This window comes from Ochotona princeps, chromosome 22 (assembly GCF_030435755.1).
Source record: "Ochotona princeps isolate mOchPri1 chromosome 22, mOchPri1.hap1, whole genome shotgun sequence".
NCBI lineage: Eukaryota > Metazoa > Chordata > Mammalia > Lagomorpha > Ochotonidae > Ochotona > Ochotona princeps.
Window position 1 is genome coordinate 37,275,073 of NC_080853.1, and position 22,147 is coordinate 37,297,219.

Genomic DNA, 22,147 nt, shown 5'->3' on the forward strand with positions numbered 1-22,147 from the left:
AAAGCTGACTGTAGACACACCTACTTCCCAGCTCCATCCCTGGAAGACCTTAGAGTCAATAGCATCCCAGTGACCACACACACATCCAGGATCCAGGGCTGGGTCTCTAACATCATTCCCCAAGAATAGGAACCAGGGCTCCATGAGTATGTAGTTGCTTCTGGGGTTCTGCTGAGAAACATTCAAGATGAGCCTGAGGCACAAAAACCAGTAAGAAAGTACTTCCAAAACTCTAGACGGTCAAGGGCACAGAGGGGCCAAACACTAGATAAAACAACAAAGCCAATGATGCGGTTCTGGGTCCTTAGCCAAAGTCCATGTTAATACAAATAAATCCTGAGTCAATTCATGGGTGTCCATAGATGACTCTCCCCTACAGATCTATCCCAGATAACCTCAAAAAGAGGAGACACAGTGCCCCTCCTTAAGCATGGCCTCTGTAGTGAGTTTCTGTGACAGAGGACACTAGGAAAGGAGCCAAGAAGAGTACACTTCAGGTGCAGAAGACTGACAGACATGACCTCAGCCAGGACACCGGCTTCAGCATTAGTGGTACTGAAGGGGTCAAACACAGCCCAGATGGGAAATGATAATAGCATTTTACCTGCACAAGTCTAATCATGATAAGAGCCATCAGACCACGAGATGAGCTCAAGGAGACACAGCCACCCTGTGTCAAGGGATCTTTGGGCCAGAGAATGGCCTTTTAGTGAAAACAGAGTAAGCTGGGCTGAAGCAGACAGCAGCTGCTTCGTCTCACTCGTCTCAACCAGTGAGCCACTGCATGAGTTGTCAGCTGAAGGGTCAGCTGGGTAAACGGCACGTGGGAACTCCATCCTTAGACGTTTGCTGATCTCCCTTTCTTCTAAAATGAAACCCTTTGTTAATAGCAGTCAAGTGTGGGATGGGACATGGGGAGAGACCGGGGCATGCAACTGCAGGTGTTAACGTTGCACATTCTGGTGCTCTACCCAGGGAGGGCTGCAGGGAAGGCTTGGAACAGGTCCATCTGGCTCAGAGCTGGTGCTGAGGTGAACTTGGTCAGCACTGTCACTGTTTGTGTCTGAGTATCAGATTCTACTTTTCTTTCTGGAATCATAGTGGCTACGTCAATCAGCAGCTACACTGGTGGCTGTGGCAAGTGCCAGTGGCCGTAACACTCTTACTGCACAGCGTTGGACACCACACTGCCACTCCCCTGGCCCAATCTCACTGCCACCTTTCCACATCGCCAGGAGAGAGGGACCAGGCTTCATTCTGGTTTCTTCAGTGTCTTGAGGGAATTTTTCAGATCTGCAGAAGAGGGAAAAGCGCTTGTGGTTGAGCACGTATAGCCCTCGTTGCTAGGCACCCATCTACCCAATCAATCCATCTTTTCATTTAAAAAATGCATTTCAGTGTTCGCTGCAGACAACATCCTCCAGCCACATCTGATTTTGAACATATGAATGTCACCTAAGGAATTGTGGAGTTAAGGCCTGCTTTTTCCCTTCTCACTTCTTCTCTGCATTTTCTCACACAGTGGCAAACAGAAAAATCGCACAGTGACATCATGGGGTGCTGTTTTCCTTGACATTGTCAGGTGGACAACTCAATTAACTTTCCTAAGTGTGAGCGACCTTGGCCAGGCCAGGAGATGGGAGCAGGGAAGGGTACCATGGAGAGGGAGGGTCTCCCATTGCTCAGAGGAAGGAGTCCAGTCTAGGAACCCCTAAAGTAAGTCTCCACTGTTGGGGCTCTGTTCCTGGAGTGTCTGAACAGAGAGAACATGTGCCTCGCTCCCAGTCGCATTTCAAATGGGGGCTGTAGGTGTCAGGTTCAAGTTTCTGTTGGGATGGCTGTGCCTCACTGGTCACTTAATTACTCTCTCCTGAGCCCAGGACGGCTGCTGAGCCACATTCTCTGCTGCGTTACAGTTGCGTGTGGCCTTCTTGGTTCTTGGTGAAAACGCAGACTGCAGACTTCCACAACCTGGACCCCAGGTTTACTTCTTCCAAAGGTTGTCCCCAGGTCGTAGCCTCTCAGTGCAAGCCCTTACAGCCATGGCTTCTGTCCCTTGACCTTCTGCCCCTAAGTGACACCATGCATTCAGATTGAAGTTGGAGGCAGCAACCACCCAAACCTGCATTGCAGCTCATGGAAATGTACTCATCCGAGCTGCAGCCTCTGGCCTCAGGTCGACCTTGCTGCTTCTCGCCAAAATTACCCACTTTCTACAGCGTGTTGGCGTGTTACTCATCCAGTGCTACACTTCAAAAGCACCCACATTTAGGCTTCCTCCACCCTAACCACCCAGTTCTAGGTTTCCTCCACCCTAAGCACCCACATTTAGGCTTCCTCCACCCTAATCTGTTCTTGACATACTTGTCCTATTGTCAGTTGCCGTCCCTGCTCTTCCCAGTCCAGTGTTACGGCGACAGTGGATATGGCTGGCAGTAGGCCCTACACTGGAGCCTCCCAACATTCCCTGCACGGTGGCCCAGTGGATCTCCCCTTCCGCCGACTCTTCAGTGTCTCTTTCGCCTCTTCTATACTGCGTTGTCCCCAAGGGGCAGAAGGAGGGGGTGCATTTCAACAATATAGCATTGTCATGATGATCCAAGCCTCTGTCATGCCATGGGGAGTTATGCCACCTACAGTCTGGGCTTCCTGTGCAGTCCTCTCCCCCTGACACCTATCCTGGGATCGGAGTACCTGGCACCGCCTTCCAGACAAATAAATGAAGAGGAGCTCCCACATTCTCCTGCCTTGGAGATGGTCACACTGGAGTCAAGGTAAATGACCCGGCTGAGACGGATCACAGGGGGAGCTCGCTGTCTGCAAAATAAACAGGCACATGTAACTCACTGCATTTGTGCAGCTGTGTAAAATGGTGTCCTATTATACGAATGTAGTAAATAAAAACGATAGAAGGTCACACCTTTGGCTGTCCTCCTACCCTAAAGCACTTCCGACAGGAAAAATGAGCTCTGGGAGAGACACAGCCCAGCTGGAGGTGAGGGGTGGTATCCGCTGTATCTCCAGCTGAGTGTTTCCTGGGGACTGCTGCTCCTTGGCATCTCAGGCAGGAAATAACAAGAGGCTCTCAGTGCAGCAAGAGGTCGTTGAGAAAGACAGAGCAGTATGACATCTAGGGAGTGGCAGACCAGGCCTGTCTTCATGGGAGGCTTTGCAAAGCCTTGGAGGTAATTTGCAAAAATCAAACAGGAGCAGCAGTCAGTTCACTACACTGCAGCGGCCCTTATCTGCAAGGGACATCTTCCATGTCCACTCTGTGGTCTGTGGGGGACGCCTTCCAGGTCCACCCCATGGTCTGTGGGGGACGCCTTCCAGGTCCACCCCGTGGTCTGCAGGGAGCACCTTCTGGGTGGGTGAGTGCCTAGGGCTGAGGATGGCTCCGGACACAAGTTTGATTTATAAATGAGGTACAGTAGGAGATTAGCAGCATTAACTAGTGTTAGGCACTGTGAGAAGTAGACATTTGGCTTACTTGCAATGGCAAGCATTGGGCTGTGAGTAGATGACTAGCAGCTTACAGAGGTGTGGACAGGGTAAGTTATTAGCTAGCCCAATAGCTGGGTTGCACATGCCTGCAAGGTTCTTGGGCAAACAAGCTGTGAGGAGGGTCAAAATAGCTGTGAAGCAAACAGCATGAAGCCTGTGACCCCATAGTACTCAGCCAACGGGGAAATAGGGGAGAGAGGAAGGGACCTGCTGTGCTAAGACGTAGCTTGCTCTAAACCACCTGTGCCGGTCCAGCAGGCACTTGGCCTTGCAAGGCCATCAGTAAAGTCTTGCTTTCACTGTGCCTCCTGAGTCCAAATCCTTCCACTGAGTGGGCAGATGAAGTCGCTTCTCACAGTTAGAATCATGTGCTGCAGTAAGGGGCACCCTAAGCGGTCCTCAGGTAAGCGCTCTGTGAGGCGCAGTCCATGCTCGTCTTTCTGGGCTCAGATCTGCCTGTGTACCACTGCTGTCTCACACCCTGAGGTCCGGACTTGGGCAGCTGGAGACGGGACAGTGAGAGCAACACTCACTTCTTTCTCTATAATTCCATGGGAGACAGCTTCAATCTTCCCACAGATCTTAGGGAAAAAAACACAGGAATCCTTGATTGAGATGAGAATGTTGACCTTTTTCATGGAAAGCAAGGATTTTACAGCTTCTCTCTGGTGCATCTGAGTTGCCCTGGGGCCATTATTGAGTTGTTTTAGGGTCGCCAGGGCTGAGAGCCTGGTAGACAGCACGGGTGTGCTGACTTGGCAAAGGGACGCCTCCTGTCCCAGGCGGGATGGAGGGGCACAGTGCAAGTCTTCACGGCTCTGCTCACAACAGGAGGGAATGGAAAAACTCACAAGTTGCTTTGTACCTGGAATCTTTCATTTAATGTGTCCTGACAAGGTTGACTGACACTCACAAAAGTGTGGAAACTGCTGACAAAAGGCTCCTGTGGTTTCCTGAGTGCTCCTGAGATGTGAGGCCTGCACCCTGGCCCAGTGTTGAGTGGGAGTGTCTCCTATGTCAGGGGGGGCTCCACATCAGCAGGGAGACGGCTGTTGGAAGCTAAAGCTTCCTTGCCATTGGAGACCGCTTGGAGCAGGGAAGTACTGAAAGCTGCCGAGTCAGGCTACCTCGTATTCAGACAGTGTCTGGGAGACATCGGTACAGGTCCTGCTCTCTGCTGAGTCAATGGCTGATGCGCTCTCATTGGCTGTACAGAAGTGGGTGGACCCGGGGCTCTCTAAGGCTCCTTCCAACAACCACAGAAGACTTGAGGACCCTATGGCACAGCAGAAGGCATCACTGCCAGACCAGTCCACTGGGAGGAAAAACATTGGTGATAAAGCTCACAGACAACCATTTACAACATTGTGGCATCACAATGTTGTAAATGGTTGGAAATATTATGTTGGGGCTTTTAATTGATTGGGATGATACTCTGCCGGCTCTACCTTCAGACCAGAGATGGTCTCACCAAGAAACCATTGAACTTACCAGGACAGTAAGATGCTGGACTTTATGCTTGGTAAATACCTCCAATGAAAGAATGTCAACTGAATTTGAACTATGGAAATGCAACAAGGTGGAGCAATCTGCCGTGGGGGGAGGGTGTGGGGAGGGGTGGGGGGAATCCCAGTGCATAAAAAATGTATCACATAATGCAATGTAATTAATTAAAAAAAATGAAATGCAATAAAAATATGTCTAAAATAAAAAAAAGAGAAAAAAAAAGCTCACAGACAAAAGACAGACCATCATCATATACAAACAGCATCTACAAATCACTGAAATACAAAGATGGACAAAGAACTACCAGCAATTTATAGAGGAAACAAAAAAGGAGTAAGAAATTAATACATGCAAAGATATCTAACATTCTACATCCACCAATCAAAGGTAAATCCAAAAGTGACAAGATCTCATTTTTATCTACCAGAGGGTTGAAAATTGATTCCTGAACCCTGTTAGGATAGATAACGCTGTTCATGGGAATTAAAAAAAATCGACAGATACCTGGAGCACAATTTGCAGCATTTAAATAAATGTACTTGTGAGTAACCATGGGTTCAGTGGAATCACACTTGTGAATATGCTGGCCAAAGGAGAAGCTGAAAGCAAGTGTGTGTTAGGGAGCAGATCAATTAGGCTGTTGCACATTTCTGTGTCAGATGCTTCACAGCCGTGCCAAATATTGATACTGATGTCTCGAACTGATCCTGAGTGTTACACGTATCATGTGCAAACTGTATACTACAGGGAAAATCAAGCTGTAAAGCTCTTTGCCCTTCTTTTATGGTTAAGTCAGCACCGTGTGCGCGTGCATGTTTTCAAAGCCAGGGAAAGAGGTGGGCCCCTTGGAGGGACAGCTTTGTGGAAGGGACAGGGAGGGAGGCTCACTGCTCAACCTCCCTCCACTCGCCTCCCCCTCCTTCTACCAGCAGAGAACCACTGCTCTGTGTACCACTTGCCAGTAAAGACCAGGTGGTGAGCCAGAACGGGGTGTCCCGCATGGTGCTCCCATATGCCCCTATCCCCCGACAAGCTCTGAGACATGTCCTCCCCTGGGCAATGGTTCCTCAGGTAAGACAGATTAGCAGTGTCCTCTAAGCATAGTGGACCTCAAACATGGGCTGCACCAGCATCCTCTGATGGACCTGTGAGCCCGCAGATGGCTGGGCCACATGCCCATAGCAACTGACTCAGCAGGTCTGGGCTGGAACCCATGCGTGGCAATGCTGGCTGCTGTTACTGTCCCAGACACCCACGCTTGGAGGAGCACCACTGAGGCTTGTAACATGGAGCAACTTGCTGAAGGCTGTAATTCCATCCCGGATCACTGCTAACTTCCCTAGAATTAAATGGGCATCAGCTTGAAAAGTTTCAACCAAGATATTTGGGAAATTTACCTCTCTGTCAACAACTTCCTGGTAACTGTTCTCTGTTGAGTCACATCAACTTATTTTTGACTAAAAAATTGTTTATTTTCGCTATATTTGAAAGTCATGTGTGCAAGAGAGAGAGTGAGACCGAGAAAGAGAAAGTTCGTCCATTTGTCATTTGTGGGTTCACTTCCCCAAATCCCTGAGACAGCTGGGTCTAGGCCAAGCCAGAGCCATTAACTTAACCTGGGTGTCCCATGGGGACAGCAGGGGCACAGGTGCTTGGGCCACTCATCTGTTGTCCTGCAGCGTGGACAGTGGTGGGGAGTTAGATCATAAGCAGGGGAGCTAAACTCTGTGGCACTGGACACAGGCATCCCAAGCTGCCTGGTAGATGCTGCACCCCAAGTGTCTCCCCCCTGTGTCCACTCCCACCAGGGGTGCTGAGGACTCTGCCAGGTGCTGATAAGTCATGTTCTTGGGCATGGGCTCCAAGACTGAGCAGTGCTGAGGAGGCAGGCCCCAGGGAGGCGGCAGAACTAGGGCTGGCAAGCTTCAGTATGTCCTCACCGAGGGTAGGGGATGCCACCCCATGTTGCACGGAGAACTAACATATGCCCAGCTGAGTGGGGCATGGGCACCCTGGAGCATCTGGGCAGCCCCCAAAGATGCCTCTTTTTTGCTCCTCACTGCATGTTCTTAAAGGCAATGAGCTTGGTGCAGTAGCCATGCCACACCAAGGCCACAGTGAACATGGCCCATGTAGCATTCGATCTTCCTAGACAGAGAGTGGCAATGAGGACTGGACCAGAATATAGCTGATGGTAACTTTATGGCTCCAAAAAGAAGAGAGAATGCTTGAGATAATTACATCAGAGTCCTAGGACATTCATAAAATACATGGCTTTTTTTAAAAGGTGTATTTGTTTGAAGGGGTGGGGGGAAGAGATCTAAAACAGGAGCCAGGAGATCCTTCCAGATCTCCCACATGAGTGTAGGGGTCCAAGCATTTGGGCCAAACTCTGCTGCCTTCCCAGGTGCATCAGCAGAGAGCTGAATCAAAAGTGGAATAGTCGGGACTGGAACCTGCACCCATATGGGCTACTAGTGTTGCAGATGGAGGTCTAACGCACAATGCCATGAGGCAGGCCCCCCCATAGCCACTTTGCATTCTGTTTCAGCTTGTTTAGATGTGTCCTGGAAGGGAGTTGAACACAGTGGCAGGGAGGGGGCATGTGGTTCTAACTCAGATCCTCAGCACGGGCACATCTGGTTCCTTGTGGGGTCACCATCGTCATCTGCCCGCTTCCCTTCAAGCTCACCCTACGCTGCCAACTGGAAGTCAGCTTCCTGCCTGCTTTCCTCTGCTCACCTCACTTGGAGCCAACTCATCGTCCTGCATGTGGACTCCTTACCAAGAACAGGATGAGGTGGCCGGTGTAGACGTGGGACAGTGAGGGTACTAACTCATGGAAATGATGCCAAGTTTAAGCAGCAAAGGATCCTACATACTGAAAGGATTTTAGGTTTTACTTTTTTTTGTTGTTTTTAAGGGATAATGTTTTGAGAGGCAGAGCAATAGAGAGAGATAGAGATCTTCCATTCACTGGCTCACTCCCTAAATGGTAGCATGCAACAGTGAGAGCTGGGCCCAGCCCAAGTCAGGAGCCAGAAACTCCAACCTGTGTCTCGCACATGGGTGCAGGGGCCCAAGTGCCTGGGCCATCTTCTGTTGCTTTCCCAGGAGCATTAGCAGCATGCTGAGTAGGTGGGGCTTGAACTGGTGCCCCAGCAGGGCTAACCTACTGCACCACAACACTGGCCCCCCAAAAACACCTGTTCAAGCGCTTCATGGTCTCCCTTTCCCATCCCTGGCCAACAGCTTAGCGATGGTTTCACTACCTGTCCTCTGAACTCCAGAGCTCGGTCCGCAAAGCCTATTATTGGCAGTAGGAAAAGACTGGAACCGGAACAAGGTTAGATCTTAGAGATGGGATCTGGAAAAGTGATGAGACTGGAGCAGACTGTTAGGGTGCAGCCAACCGGTGAGGGTGCAAGTGACTTGAGCGAGATGGAGATGTGAGAAGGTCCGACCAGGCCGACTGACAGGCAGATGTCCAGGAAGATTCCACTGGGAATTGGGCTCTAGGCCACCCCTACCATAGTGGGACCCAGGTCCTGGCTGTGTTGTGATCAGGCTCCTGGCGTCACAGGAGGCTTACGTCACAGATGATGGAACCTCGGGGAGGTGAGCCAAGTGGGGAACCGGAGATCACCGGGTTTGCCACACACTCCCCCTCTCTCCCAGTTCCACGTGTGAGGCTTCCTCTGCAGGTTAGTCTAAGCAGGCTATTGGTGCCCAAGACAGCTGTGCTGACAATTCCTCAGCCGGTAACCGTCTGGGCTCTGCTTCCACCCAAGTGTCACACTACAAAAGATCAGAAAAATCCTGGGTTGTGCAACATGACTAGAAGATCCAGGGATATTGCCACAAGCAGGAGAGCTCTTGACAACTGATGGGATGGCCACATCTGCCGGCTAGAGATGAGCCAGTGCCACGAGCCTCGCATTGCACCTGTTGACATGCGCCCTGGAAGGAAAACCTCTTCTCAGGTGTGGGGGAGATGCTGCTTCCTGGCAAGGACACAGACAGTGCAGGCTGTGGCATGCTAATTCAGAACACCTGGGCATAGAGTTGCCCCCAAACTAAAACACCTACAAGTGGGACCCAGAGCATCAACAGCTTTTGCCCCTAGATCTTTCCATATGCAGATGAAAAGAACACCAGGGCTGGTACCCAGGTTACCCACTGAGTCAGTATGGAAACTTTGTGTTTTGAAGGAAACTATTTATTGCACTGTATGGTTCACAGCACCTCATGTTCTCCAGGTCCTGATGGGCAACTAATGTAGTTTCTTTGTTCCCTGGTCAGGTCTAAAGGTTAATTGATCCTTTCAAATTTCATCGACTTTTTTTTTTCTCTTCAAATCTTTCAAAGAACTGGCATTTGCTTTGTTGATTTCATTACAGCTTTCCTGCTGTCAATGTTATTGATTTCTTCTCTAATTTTAGGTATTTCCTTTATTTTGCTTAATTTGTTCTTATTTCTCTCTAGCTTCCTAAAGCAGAGTTTAGGGGATGGATTCAAAAGTTTTCTTTTCTAAAATACACATTTAAGGGCATAAGCTTTCACCTAAGTATTCCTTCATGAACATCCTCCAATTTTAAGTTTTAATTTCATTTAGTTAGTTTCATTTTTGTCAACAATATTTATCATTTTTTCCATGATTTATTCTTCGACCCATGCGTCATTCAGAATTACTTTTTTTCAATTCCAAATATTTGGAAAACTTCATGTCTCTTTTTGTTTTTGATTTCTTAGTTCCTTTGTGGTCTAGCACATCCTTTGAATTTCTTCTATTTTTAAAAATCTGTTGGGGATGGTTCTGTGACTCTGAATTTGGTCTATCTGGGAGAGTTTTTCACATGCACTTGAGAAGTTTGTGTGTTCTGCTGGTGTTGAGTGGAATGCTGGTTCAATGCTAACTGGAACAGGTTGATTGTGTTGTTCAAACCACCTGTACCATCGCCAATTTTCTATCTTTTTCATCTATCAAGTCTGGAAACCTACAGTTATCGTCACATCTGGGTCTCCTCAGTCCATTCAGCTTTGCATCGTGCAAGAGCTGTGACTCTGTGGTTAGGTGCATGCATGCACAGTATTGCTGTATCTTCTTGGAGAATCTTCTCTTGGCCATCATGCAGTGCATTTACCTCGGAACGATCTTCCTTGCTCTGAGGTCTGCCTCACTAGAAGTTAATACAGGTGCTCCAGATTTACTTAGAATAGCATTGCTTTTAAAAAGTAAAGCATACTGTTTCTTTCTTTTTTTTAAAGATTTATTATTATTGGAAAGCCGGATATACAGAGAGGAGGAGAGACAGAGAGGAAGATCTTCCATCCGATGTTTCACTCCCCAAGTGAGCCGCAACAGGCCGGTACGCGCCAATCCGATGCCGGGAACCTGGAACTTCTTCCAGGTCTCCCACGCGGGTGCAGAGTCCCAAAGCTTTGGGCCGTCCTCAACTGCTTTCCCAGGCCACAAGCAGGGAGCTGGATGGGAAGTGGAGCTGCCGGGATTAGAACCGGCGCCCATATGGGATCCCGGGGCTTTCAAGGCGAGGACCTTTAACCGCTAGGCCATGCCACTGGGCCCAAAGCATACTGTTTCTATGCAACCTGTTATATGGGTACAAAATATTCCCAGGTCATCCTCTAAGCCCTTGGAAATGTTGTCATTCTCGACACACATTTCCTACAGTTGCCCAGGGCACTGTTACTCTCCTTGCTTTAAAAAATAATCACTAAATTGTTTTTTTCTTCGACTTATTTTCGTTTGATTGGAAGGTATAGAAGCAGAAAGAGGGAGACAGAGAGATGGAAATAAAGTTATCTTCCATCTACTGCTTCAAATACATGCAATGGTGGTGGTGGCAGTGGCGGGTTGCATTGGGGCGGGGAGGGTGCTGTCCCTGGCCAAAGTCAGGAGCCCAGAGACCAGTTGAGGTCTCTCTCGTGTGTGGCAGGGACCCAAGCTCTTGAGCCATCTCTTCTGCATCCCAATGCGCCTGAGCAAGAGGCTGGCCTAGAAGCAGGTGTTAGACCAGAACTAGCAGCTGTGATAGGAGAGCATCCCAAGGGGGGCATCTTAACGACTGAGCGGAACAGCTGCCCTTAAACAAGGATGAGAGATGACAGGTCCTTTCTATTAGCCTTGTGCTGTTCTTCTTTTCTCTATATAGGCAACATTTTTACCCAGATCATTTTCCATTTGAAAGATGCGTTTAATATTTCTCATAGATGTGTTCCTCTGGTGATGGCTTCTTTCAGTTGCTTGTCTGGGCAGTTTGTATTTTTAGCTGTAACTTCTAAGGCTATTCTTGCCGGGTGTGCTCACATAACTTTTGGCTGACAGCATCTGCTGGCTTGTTCCCTGCAGTTTTCCAAACCTGCTCCACTGTATCAGTGTTTGCCTGGTTCCCCATGCAACGTTGGCTGTCATTGACCCTCGTTCCTCTGCAAGCGAGGTGGTCCCTTGGGGACGCCCGTCTTCATGACTCGGTGCTTGCCTTTCATTTTCTAGAACTTACACATGCTGTATCTTGGAGGTTGCTCTCCCTTGTCCTCTTCTTTTCTTGTTTTAAATTTCAGGCAAACTGACCACGGTGGAGGGGAAGGTTTTCTATTTGTTGGTTTACTCTCTAAATGGCCACAATACCCGGGTTGGGCCAGGTCTGTGCTAGGAGCCTGGAACTCAAGCAAGGTCTCCAGCGTGAGAGGCAGGGGTCCAAGAACTCAAGCCATTCTCCACAGCTTTCCCAGATGCGTCAGCGGAGATGTGGAGCAACGGGGCCACCTGCTGCACCAGTACAAGATCAGGGCATCACAGCCGTTCAACCTGCTGTACGCCTGCTGGCCCTCATTTTCTGTTTTTAGTTTTCTGCTAGTTTGACTCAGTGTTCTCTGATCTTCTCAGAAGATGAATTTGATGTCCATCACCAATACTGGGAAACTTCCAGTCAGGCTTTCTCGGTATTCCAAGGACGCATTGACTAGGACAGTCTGTGTTGTCTCATTGTTCTTGGAATGTCTGGCCTGTACTTCGGTCTGGGTGATTTCTTCTGGCTAATCCTCAAGTTCACTGGTTCACTCCCCAGCTGAGGCCCCTTTGACAAGCATGCCACATCTGTCTTCATTGGTAGCACTTCTCTTTACACTTTCCCTCTCTGATGACATTGCCTGGTTCTTGTCTGCCTGTTCCACTAGAGTCTTCCATATATTGAGCATAGTCAATGAATTTCTTCTATGATCATTCCAACACCTCGGGCATATTTCAGCTTGATTCTCATGATTGCTTTGCCTTCAGTGACTTTTGCCACGTCCCATGACATTTTGTTGAAAGATAGACATAAGTTACAAGCCTTCAGTTTGAGAATTTATGCTAATTGGGCCCAGAAGCATATTTTTATTGCAACATTCTTATTTTTGTCCATGCTCTTGGCTCTGAGGCTTCCTCACATACTGCTCCTCAGTCAGATTATAGGGTTTACAACTCTGTAGTTCAAATCTATGGTTATTACACTGGAGGTTCGTTCCCTTGTGGCAGACAACAGGGTAGGAAAATGTTGGATCTGCTGGGCAAGTCTCAGTTTGGGGGACTTGATAGGTGGCCATTGGGGTATACCAGTTGACCTTGAGGTACGATCCAGGAAGAGCCAGGATTTGAAAAGTTTCTGTCTCTTCTCCAGAGTAGAGCTTTTATCCCAATAGAGCTGATGTCATGCAGTTGCTCAAGCTGATGCTTGCAATGCTGGTATCCCAGATCAAAGTACAAGTTTGAGCCCCGGCTGCTCTGGTTCCAATCTGGCTCCCTGATGATGAGCCCAGGAAAGCAGCAGAAGATGGCATAAATGCTTGGGTCCCTGTCACCCATGTGGGAAACCTGGATGGAGTTTAAGACTCCTGCATTGGGAAACTAAACCAATGGATGGAAGATCGATCTCTCCCTCCCTCTCTCTCAGTGCCTTTCAAATAGATAAACACTTTGATCAAAATAAAAGTATGTTGAAGATCATTGTGCTTCAGATAGAAAGAAGAAGCAGTGAATTGCCAGGAGTCCCATCTACAAAGGGCTGAGGACACACAAGGTGCAAACTTAGAGATCCATTATTTCATCAGGTACAGTTCGTAAATAGCCTCTTCTCAAGAGGCCGCGTGCCACACTGCTGTTAACCAGGTGCTAACCAGCCAACTTCAACCTCTGAAGAGCGATGCACTCCCCATACAATGTGCCAGTCACTTACATGACGAGGGGATGACAAGTGTTTCCAGCACTCTTATTTGAAAGTAACTAATGGGATGCCTGTGGACTGTTAGCAAAGGCTTCAGAGTGGTTCTCTGTGTAGAGGTAGTTTCTCTTATGTTTCTGCTGTCTGTACACACAAGACAGCATTGACTATAGTTATTCCAAAGAATAGGCTAACCTAGCTTATTTTTTGAGATCACTTAAAATATGCACTGCCTCTCAGGTAGCTCTCTCAACAGAATGCTGTTTGCTTTGCTGATTGAAGATTTACAGGACTCTCAACTCTTCTTTCCTCATCAGCATGCATATGGCCATTGATCTGCTTGCTGGTGTGCACTTAATAACAGCTTTACCATAAAAATATCCCCCACTACTTCCAATAAAGTTATAGGCTCGAACATCATGGTGATGCAGCTCTCAGAGGTTGTGTCAATTTGAGAGGTGTCTCCCCACCCCCCAGTACAGTACTGAACAAGAGAAGGATGCTTTGTGATTGCTCATCTATGTACAAGCATAATCTAACAAGCATGTTTTGTGCATGGTTTTCAGCCCTGGATAAGCAGCTGTGGCAGGATAGACCCAGAGCCAAGGGGGTTACAGTAGAATTTTCCAACCCGCTGCCACTCTCCCAGAGCCCTTTGGTCCCATGCACAAAGGCCTCAAATGGCAGAGTCGGGCAACACTGGTGGTCCCTGGTTTGGAGACTGGAATCTCAGATTACCCCATGTGGAGCAGTCACAGATGCAGGTAGCAGAGGGGACCCCCCCATATGGGCTCCTCTTAAAAGATGGACAGCAGCCAGCACTGATGGTCCGACAGGGCGGTTAGACATCTCCAGATCTTGGCCTTCCATGTCATCTTTCTAGTCCAGCCCGCAGGTGCCGGGCAGAGCACGTTTAAGACCAGTGGGTGGGGTATGCTTTGTGTTGCAACACTAACTGGATCAGAGTCCCTAATAAAACTCTGATGTCCCTTAAAAAAAAAAAAAAGAGGAACAAGTCTTGCTTCGAAAACACTGTCCTTGTAAAACCAATGAGAGAATCCCCAGACTGTGAAATTTGCAGGAAATGGTGGGGGACAATCCTGAAGGAGACCAGGGCTTTGAATATCTTTTTAGTTCCTGTAATTTGGGGGTCCACAATCACTCTCAGAGCTCCAGTCCCCTCCTCTGCTAAACTTGACAATGTTTGCATCTGAGGGAACTGAACCGGGAGCTTGGTGACTCTTCCCCACCCGCTTCAGTACTGCTCAACTGGACAGCACTGAATCCTAATTTACATTTCGGATGGGGCCATGCTCCATGATTTGTGTCCTGGGAAAGTGTCTAGGCTGACACCTTCCTTTTTGTCATAGGACTTTGTCATCTAATAAGATCGTGGATGCACTGTCGTCAGGAGCATTTGCACTGTTGTCTTGGCCTTCTGTTGTTACAGCCAAGCACTTGGTACCTATTAGTTTATAGCCGTGTACCATCTGGGGATGACTTCCTACTGTGTCCTAGCATCACCGAAGGCAGTGCTGGTGAGACACAGCCAGCGTGCTGGTGGCTCAGCTCTCTCCTCCTGTTCCTAGAAAGTTACACAACGGCATCCCAGGGGCCCGAGCCGCATGAACTCATGTGGTCCTCACTGCTTTCCAAAGGCCTTTAAGTACCATGGATATCACATTGGAAATCTGATTGCCAGTGCACAAGACTCAGAAAAATTCAGAGCACAGTAACTGGGAGGATACAGGGACAAAGTGGTCTTCATCTACATTCTACACATTGAAAGCAAGCACAGTGGGGAGATGGCACTGTGGCTGAGTAGGTTGCATCTCAGCCTGTGGCACCAGCATTCAATACGGGTACTGGTTTGAATCCCAGTTGCTCTACTTCTTATCCAGCTCCCTGTTTATGTGCATGGGAAAGTAGCAGATGATCCGAGTACTTGGGCTCCTGGTACACTCATGAAGGACTCAGAAGTCCCTGGTTCCTCGATTAGGACCGACCAAGCTCTGGCCATTGCAGCCATTTGGGAAACAAACCGGAAGATGAAAGATTCTCTCTCTCTCTCTCTGCCTCATTCTGCAGCTCTGATTTTCATAAATGAAATAAATCTTTTCAAAATGTTAGATAGAAACAGTTTAGCAGAAAATTGCATTTTTAGGCTGGGGGGAAAAGGGTCATGAGAACACCCCGTGAACTCTGACCTGGCTCTCGTTTGGATGACCTGTATCTTGTTTCTCCATATCGAGGTGAGCAGCCTACGGGGTGGCGGGGGGGTGGTGGGTGCTGCCTGCCATCCAGCTCACATCACATGCCATGGCTAAGTGGTGCTGGGTCACCTGCCTGCAGAGGGCACGAGGGAAGGGCGGAGGCGCTTGGACACACACGTGGGCCTTGCCCAGGCCAGATCTGGACCTTGGGTTCAGCGCAGCTGAGGGAGACTTCCAGGCCCAACAATGAGACCACCCCTTCCTAGGCGCTTTTCTGGTCGTTCTCAATCTCACGCAGCTTTGAGCTCGAGTCCCTCAACTCAAAGTGCCTGGAGCTCCCACAGGTCTGCCCCTAGAACTCAAGTTGTGTCTGGGTGTTGGCAGATGACGTGATTGGAGTGAAGCTACTGGACATGGTTCCCTGGGCTTATTCTAGAAGATGCCCTGGCCACATGATCAGAAGCAATGCGAAAACAAGAACAGGTCCCGGTGCGGTAGCCTAGTGGGACCTTGCCCTGCGTGTGTCGGGAGCCCCCGTGGGTGCCAGTTTGTGTCCTGGCTGCTCCAGTTCCCATCCAGTTCCCTGTTTGTGGCCTGGGAAAGCAGTTGAGGACGGCCCAAAGCTTTGGGACTCTGCACCCACATGGGAAACCAGAAGGAGGCTCCTGGTCCTGGCTTTGGATTGGCTCAGTTTGGGTCTTGAGGATAGATGAACCAATGAACCAGTGGACCAGTGGATGGAAGATCTTTCTGTCTCTCCTTCTCTCTGTAAATCTGACTTTCTAATAAAAATAAATAAATCTTAAAAACAAGAGACAAAGCAACAAAGAACAAAGTTGAAGGCACAGGGTTAGGGAGGAGCTACTCTTCTGGAAAAGAACAGAAGGTAAGCGTGACGCTGTCCAGCATGTAAAATATTCCACTAGCTTTATGACATGCAGGGCATTAGCCTGATGCTCGGCGGGAAGGCTGGTGTTCATGCTGAGCATCTTTTTCCAGCTCCAAGAGATGCCAGTGGAATAAAAAGATTATGAAACTGCTGCTGAGGCTGCGTCTTCGTCTCCCTGGGGGTTTCTTGGGCTGGCAGAGTACCAGGCTGGCGTGGGGGGAAGGGAATGGTGGACAGCATCTGCTGGATCAGAAATGAGCCTGGCACGGGCAGGAGGGGAAGGCAGGGCCACGCAGTGTCCCTGAGCAAGGCCTGGGACTCTGACTTGTAGAGAGGCCAATGGATGGCCCTTCCTGGGACATCCCTCCTCCCTCCAGCCTGGAGTTGGGCCAAGGGATGGCCCTTCCTGGGACATCCCTCCTCCCTCCAGCCTGGAGCTGGGCCAAGGGATGGCCCTTCCTGGGACATCCCTCCTCCCTCTCAGCTGGAGCTGGGCCAATGGATGGCCCTTCCTGGGACATCCCTCCTCCCTCCAGCCTGGAGCTGGGCCAATGGATGGCCCCTGCTGGGACATCCCTCCTCCCTCCAGCCTGGAGCTGGGCCAAGGGATGGCCCCTGCTGGGACATCCCTCCTCCCTCCAGCCTGGAGCTGGGCCAATGGATGGCCCCTCCTGGGACATCCCTCCTCCCTCCAGCCTGGAGCTGGGCCAAGGGATGGCCCCTCTTGGGACATCCCTCCTCCCTCCAGCCTGGAGCTGGGCCAATGGATGGCCCTTCCTGGGACATCCCTCCTCCCTCCAGCCTGGAGCTGGGCCAATGGATGGCCCTTCCTGGGACATCCCTCTTCCCTCCAGCCTGGAATTGGGCCAAGGGATGGCCCTTCCTGGGACATCCCTCCTCCCTCCAGCTTGGAGCTGGGCCTCTTGGTAAGGGGAGGCAGGAATGAGCACCAAGCATGGTCTTTAAGCTCACCCGGGTCCTACCTCAAAGACACTGTTGAACTCCCAGTGAGTGCAAACAGGACTGTGTGGGCCACAACATAAGTTTGTGAGGATGACTTTGCCACTCGTCCCCCTCCGTCCCTGTCAGCTGAGGCAGGGGAACAGGGAGCCAGCCTCCCCGGAAAGGCAGGCTGTTGCTTGGACAGCAAGTGCAAGAGTGACCTCTCGGTGAGGCACAGGAGGAGGAGGTCCATGCAGCTCAGAGAAGGTGAGCCTAGGGCAGACAGGGTGTGGGTTCCCGGATGATGGAAACACTGGTGAGTATGGCTGGGAGCTGAGAAAGAAGGAGGATGCCCACGGCAAGGAGGAGCCTGGGTCTCCCTGGGGAAAGCCAGCAGGAGCACCCTGGGGTGTGGCTGGTGCCACCAGGTGGTGAAATCTTTTTCCTGCCCCTGGCAGCAGCACTGGGCGTCTTTCCTGAGCAGCTTCTGCAAACCTTAAGCGCAGGCTCTGGCACTGGACCTAGGAGTTGCTATCCGCCCAACCTGAGCAGGGAAAGGGGGCAGAGCCCAGGGGAGGGAGGCAATGGCAGGAGGAGAGCGGCTTGGAGGGATGCGGGTGTGGCGGCAGGCAGTTGCGTCCAAAAACACCTTCCAGGTCCACAATTTCAGTTTCGGAGACAGTAGCAGCCTGGCTCGCTGGGGTACCATGGACATTCTGGCACATGTGGTCCCTCTGACCTGCTGCTGCCTGTGCCCCCAGCACCTGGCAGGGGACAGGCATCCTGGCTCGCACCATGTGGTGCTTCTGGCGTGCTGTTGCCTGTGCCTCCAGCACTTGGCATGGGGCAGGCACACAGTGGGTGCTCTGCTAAGGGTTTTGAAGTGCACCTGCTGCCCAGAAAGGCAGGGGACGGCCGAGAGTGAGGAGGAGCCAAACCAAGAGCCACACCCAGACTGTGACTCGGCTCTTGGGCTTGGGGACTGTGGGATGCACTTCCTGGCTACCCTGCACTCTGCACCCTGCATGGGGCCCCTTCCAGCTCTGCTTTGCAATGAGGCTTTCTGGAACCTTCTCCCCTACTGGGGAAATGGTGGGGACTGTTGCTGGTGTCCACAAGTCAGCGCTGACACTACTCCTCCTGATCTGATAAACCCCCAAAATCTGATAAACCAAGCATGCGGGGAGCAAGGCTGCTGGCTTTGGGAGGGGAAAAAAAGACTAGGACCTCAACATGTCCCAGATAAACACCCCTAAAAGCAGAGATAAGAGGTTTCAGGCTCCTGGGGAAGGCCTGGGTCAGGGATGTGGAATTCCCAGCCCGCAGGCTCCAGGAAGCTTGAGCTTTGCACAGGGCCTAGAAGGGACAACATCCCTCAGGAGGTGAGCCCTCAAGTGGAATAGTGACGCCTGCCGGGAGGCTGCCTCACCCACAGAAGTAGCAGGGCCTCACAGAGTGCTGGTAAACAGGTCCAAATCTGCCCTCCGCACAGCCATTAGTCCTCATTTAGGAGAAAGGTTGCCTCTGAGATGTAAACTAGTTAATGGGCAGGTAATAGCAGTACTTGAAAGCAGCCAGGCTGCCCTAATAATAGTTGACAACTTCATTTGTTAGAACTTCTGCCCACACAGGGTACAAACCGTAAGGAATTGCAAAGCTCTGTCCCTCTGCCACCCTCCCCCACTCCACCCACAAGGTGCGCTCACTTACGCAAAACCAATTTTCTGAGTCTGAGTCCATTCTGAGCAATTCAAAGAGGCGAGCTTGGTGACCGTTAGCGAATGAGTCATGCTTGGATCCTGTTTGTGTCAGACACACACCTGACAACTGCCCAGAAGGATGCTAAGAGGGGATGGCTCAACTATCCCTGAAGACACTGTCCCATCTCATTTTTCCTTTAAGCTTCATGTTTAGTTGAAAGGTAGGGTCACAGAAAGAGAGAGAGAGGGATAAATAGAGATCTTCCACTTATTAATTCACTCCCCAAATGTCCTCAGTGGTTGGACCTGAACCAGGCTTAAGCCAGGAACCAGGAGCGTGTATTTCAGGTCTTCCCATGTGGGTGCAGAGGCCCAAGGACTTGGGCCACCCTCTGCTGCTTTCCCAGGCCACAAACAGGGAGCTGGAGCGGAAGTGGAGCAGCTGGGACTTTGAAATGGTGCCCCTATGGAATGCCAGTGTTGAAGATGGTAGTCCCTCCACCTGCCCATTTTCTACCCTATCAGCTATCCATGGTCTGAAAACACTAGACAGAAAATGTTCGAGGTGGACACTTAGGGACATGTGCCAAGGAACTGGGGCTCCTGACATGCCCGCAGGGAGGAGTCATCCAGACCCCAAGTCCTGGACCCTTAGGGCCAGAATCAGTTCAAGGCTTGTGGGACGATCATGGATACTGGGAGCTAAAGGGAGAATGTCTGAGCTAAGATATATTTAGAAACAGAACTGTTAAGGTTGATGCTGCTTTTAAGCTGTTCCCTGTAGCTAGGAAATACATGGAAAGAAGATGACTTCTGCGGCGGTGATGGGATGCGGGGCTGTGGACACTCCTAGTCCCCACTGGCTCATGAGGCAGCGGGTGATGTGTAACTCTCAGCAGAAGGAGGCCAGGCTATGTGTTACAGGGGGCCAGCATCGTGGTTGCAATGAGACATGGAATTGCTTTTCTGGCACCAGAGGGTTAAATTCTGTCTAGAAATGAAAACCCTGGCCTTTGGCTGCCTCTCAGGGTCAGAGGGTTCCTTTCTAGGCAGGTGTGAGGGAGGAGCAGCACTGCTGCTGGGCTCCACCCAGAGGCCCTGTGCTGTCCAGGTCCCCACAGTGGTCATGGGCAAGCAGGGACTTAGACTGAGTTCTTCTCATGCAAGCTGCTTAGGAGGAAAGCAGAGGCAGATCCCTTTATCTGCCCTGCCCCAAGCCTGCACCTGCAGAGCCCCACAGCACTGGGTAACACTCCCTTCTGCTGACATGTGTTTACTGTGGCTGTCACACAGCGAGAGGGGATAACGCAAAGACAGGTGCGCTGATCGGAGATGACAGTGCATTCCCCGAGTCCCAGCGTCGCTCCATCTTTCAGGGTCCAGCCTGACAATGGTGGGTCTGGCCTGACTCCCTGTGAAGTAGCATCTTTCCCAGGAGCAGCCATTGTCTTTGAGACAGAGAGGCGCAAAGGAGCAAGTATGCACACCTCTGACTCCCGCTGAGGCAGTGGCAGTTTGCAAGAGAGGAGGCCTCCCGCACCTGTGCTCATGCAACTCTGAGGGCAGCACCTGGGGACCAGACCAGGGAGCTAACGCCAGGTAAGGGATGCCCTCGGCCAATCTGGTGGGGGACGAAAGGGCATGGAAGCAGACTGATGGGGGAAGTGGGGCTACCTGGAGGTCATTGTGGCCCAACTGGTGTCCAGGGAAAGGGGCTTAGAGTCCTTCCTGAAGCTGGGGCAGGTTGGGGAGAGCATAAGAGTCCAGGTCCGGACCTGCAGAGACACAGCAAGCAGGTGTGGCGCCGGCACAGAGGCGGGAGCTGGGACCCCGACTTGGAAAGAGGAGTGGGGCACGAGGTCCTGGACAAGAGCCACAGGACTGGGGAGGGAGCTGGTGACAGCATGGAATCACAGGCTGGAGTCTGTGGTGGGTAGAGGGTGAGGGAGGCCGGAGTCCTGGGGGGTCAGTGTCCCTTCCCACAAGGGAAATGAAGAAAGCTCCCTCAGGTAGCACCCAGCATGCCCTGAGCACCCAGAGTTCCAGATTTGGGAGCAAAGTGGATCTCAAAGGATTCTCCAGGAATGTGCCCCCCCCACCAGAGCTCACCCAGGGCAGATTATCAGAAAATAGCATGGGTCCTACAGACAGCAGGTGTGGGTGCGACCCACTTCCTGTGATGGTGGGTGTGGGGTAGGAAAGGGGATTAGGGGACCACACATCCACCCCTGGGAAGCGCAAGCACCTATGTGCACCTGGCCCAAACAGCAGTGCCCGGCCCAGGGAGGCAAGAAGAGCTGGGGGCATGAAGGTCTTGCCTCTGTCAGACTCAAGGGGTCAGCAGTGGATCTGGGAAAATTCCCTGCTTGTGACTGGATGCCCATGCATAATGGATGGTACCCTGCTGTGAGCGTTCCTAGGCTGCATCTTCCAATCATCCTATACCTGCTCTCAGGGCAAGCGCAATCAGGCAGTGCATAAATGAGAGCCACTGCTGAGCTTGAGGATGGAGTCTCTGAACATCCCATTCCTCCCACCCACCGGGGACCCTGGAAGATGAACAGACTAAAACCAGTGATTCCTATATCCTTACTTGTGTTCTGGATTCCTGGGGAGACCATAACATAGTGTTGGTGTTGTGACCATCTGTGCTACCAGTGGGCTCCGTGGCACATCAGGCTAATTCTCCCCCTGTGATGGCACCATCCAGGGGTGCCAGTTCTGGTCCCAGCTGCCGCACTTGCAGGCTGGCTCCCTGCTAATAGCCTGGGGAAGCAGCAGGGGTTGGCTCAAGTCCTTGGGCCCCGCACCTACCTGGGAGACTGGAAGAAGCTTCTGGCTTCCTGCTTCAGACTAGCTCCAACTCTGGCTATGGTGGCCATTTGACAAGTGAACCAGTGGAAGAAAGATCCCTCTATCTGTCCTTCCCTCACTCTGTAACTCTGACTTTCAAGTAAAATAAATGAATCTTAAAAAGAGAGAGCACAGGATGACCAAAGGACCAAGAGGTGGGAACGAGGGCGCAGGAGGCTGCAGGTGAGGAGCAAGCCTCAGGCCTTGGTTCACCTGTGAAATATAAAATGAGTTTGGGTGGAGTGGGCAGTGCCAGTGAGCCCCCAAGTGCTGATCTTACCTACAGAGAGGTTAGGTCTTACAGGATGAACGCACCGAGGA

The 22,147-nt window shown here is 50.9% G+C and overlaps 1 protein-coding gene across 3 annotated transcripts in view; it reads right to left on the reverse strand.

The window, feature by feature from the left end:
* Positions 1-22,147, reverse strand: part of SYNDIG1 (synapse differentiation inducing 1) — a 133,572-nt gene that overhangs the window by 16,224 nt on the left and 95,201 nt on the right. Inside the window, exon 4 of one of the 3 annotated variants that reach the window (XM_058679602.1) lies at positions 4,686-4,819. The exons of the other annotated variants lie outside the window; for them this stretch is intronic. Within the exon in view, the coding sequence (XP_058535585.1) occupies positions 4,781-4,819 (39 nt within the window). The 3' untranslated portion in view covers positions 4,686-4,780. Of the gene's footprint in view, positions 1-4,685; positions 4,820-22,147 lie in introns of those variants that run through there. 3 annotated transcript variants of the gene reach the window in all.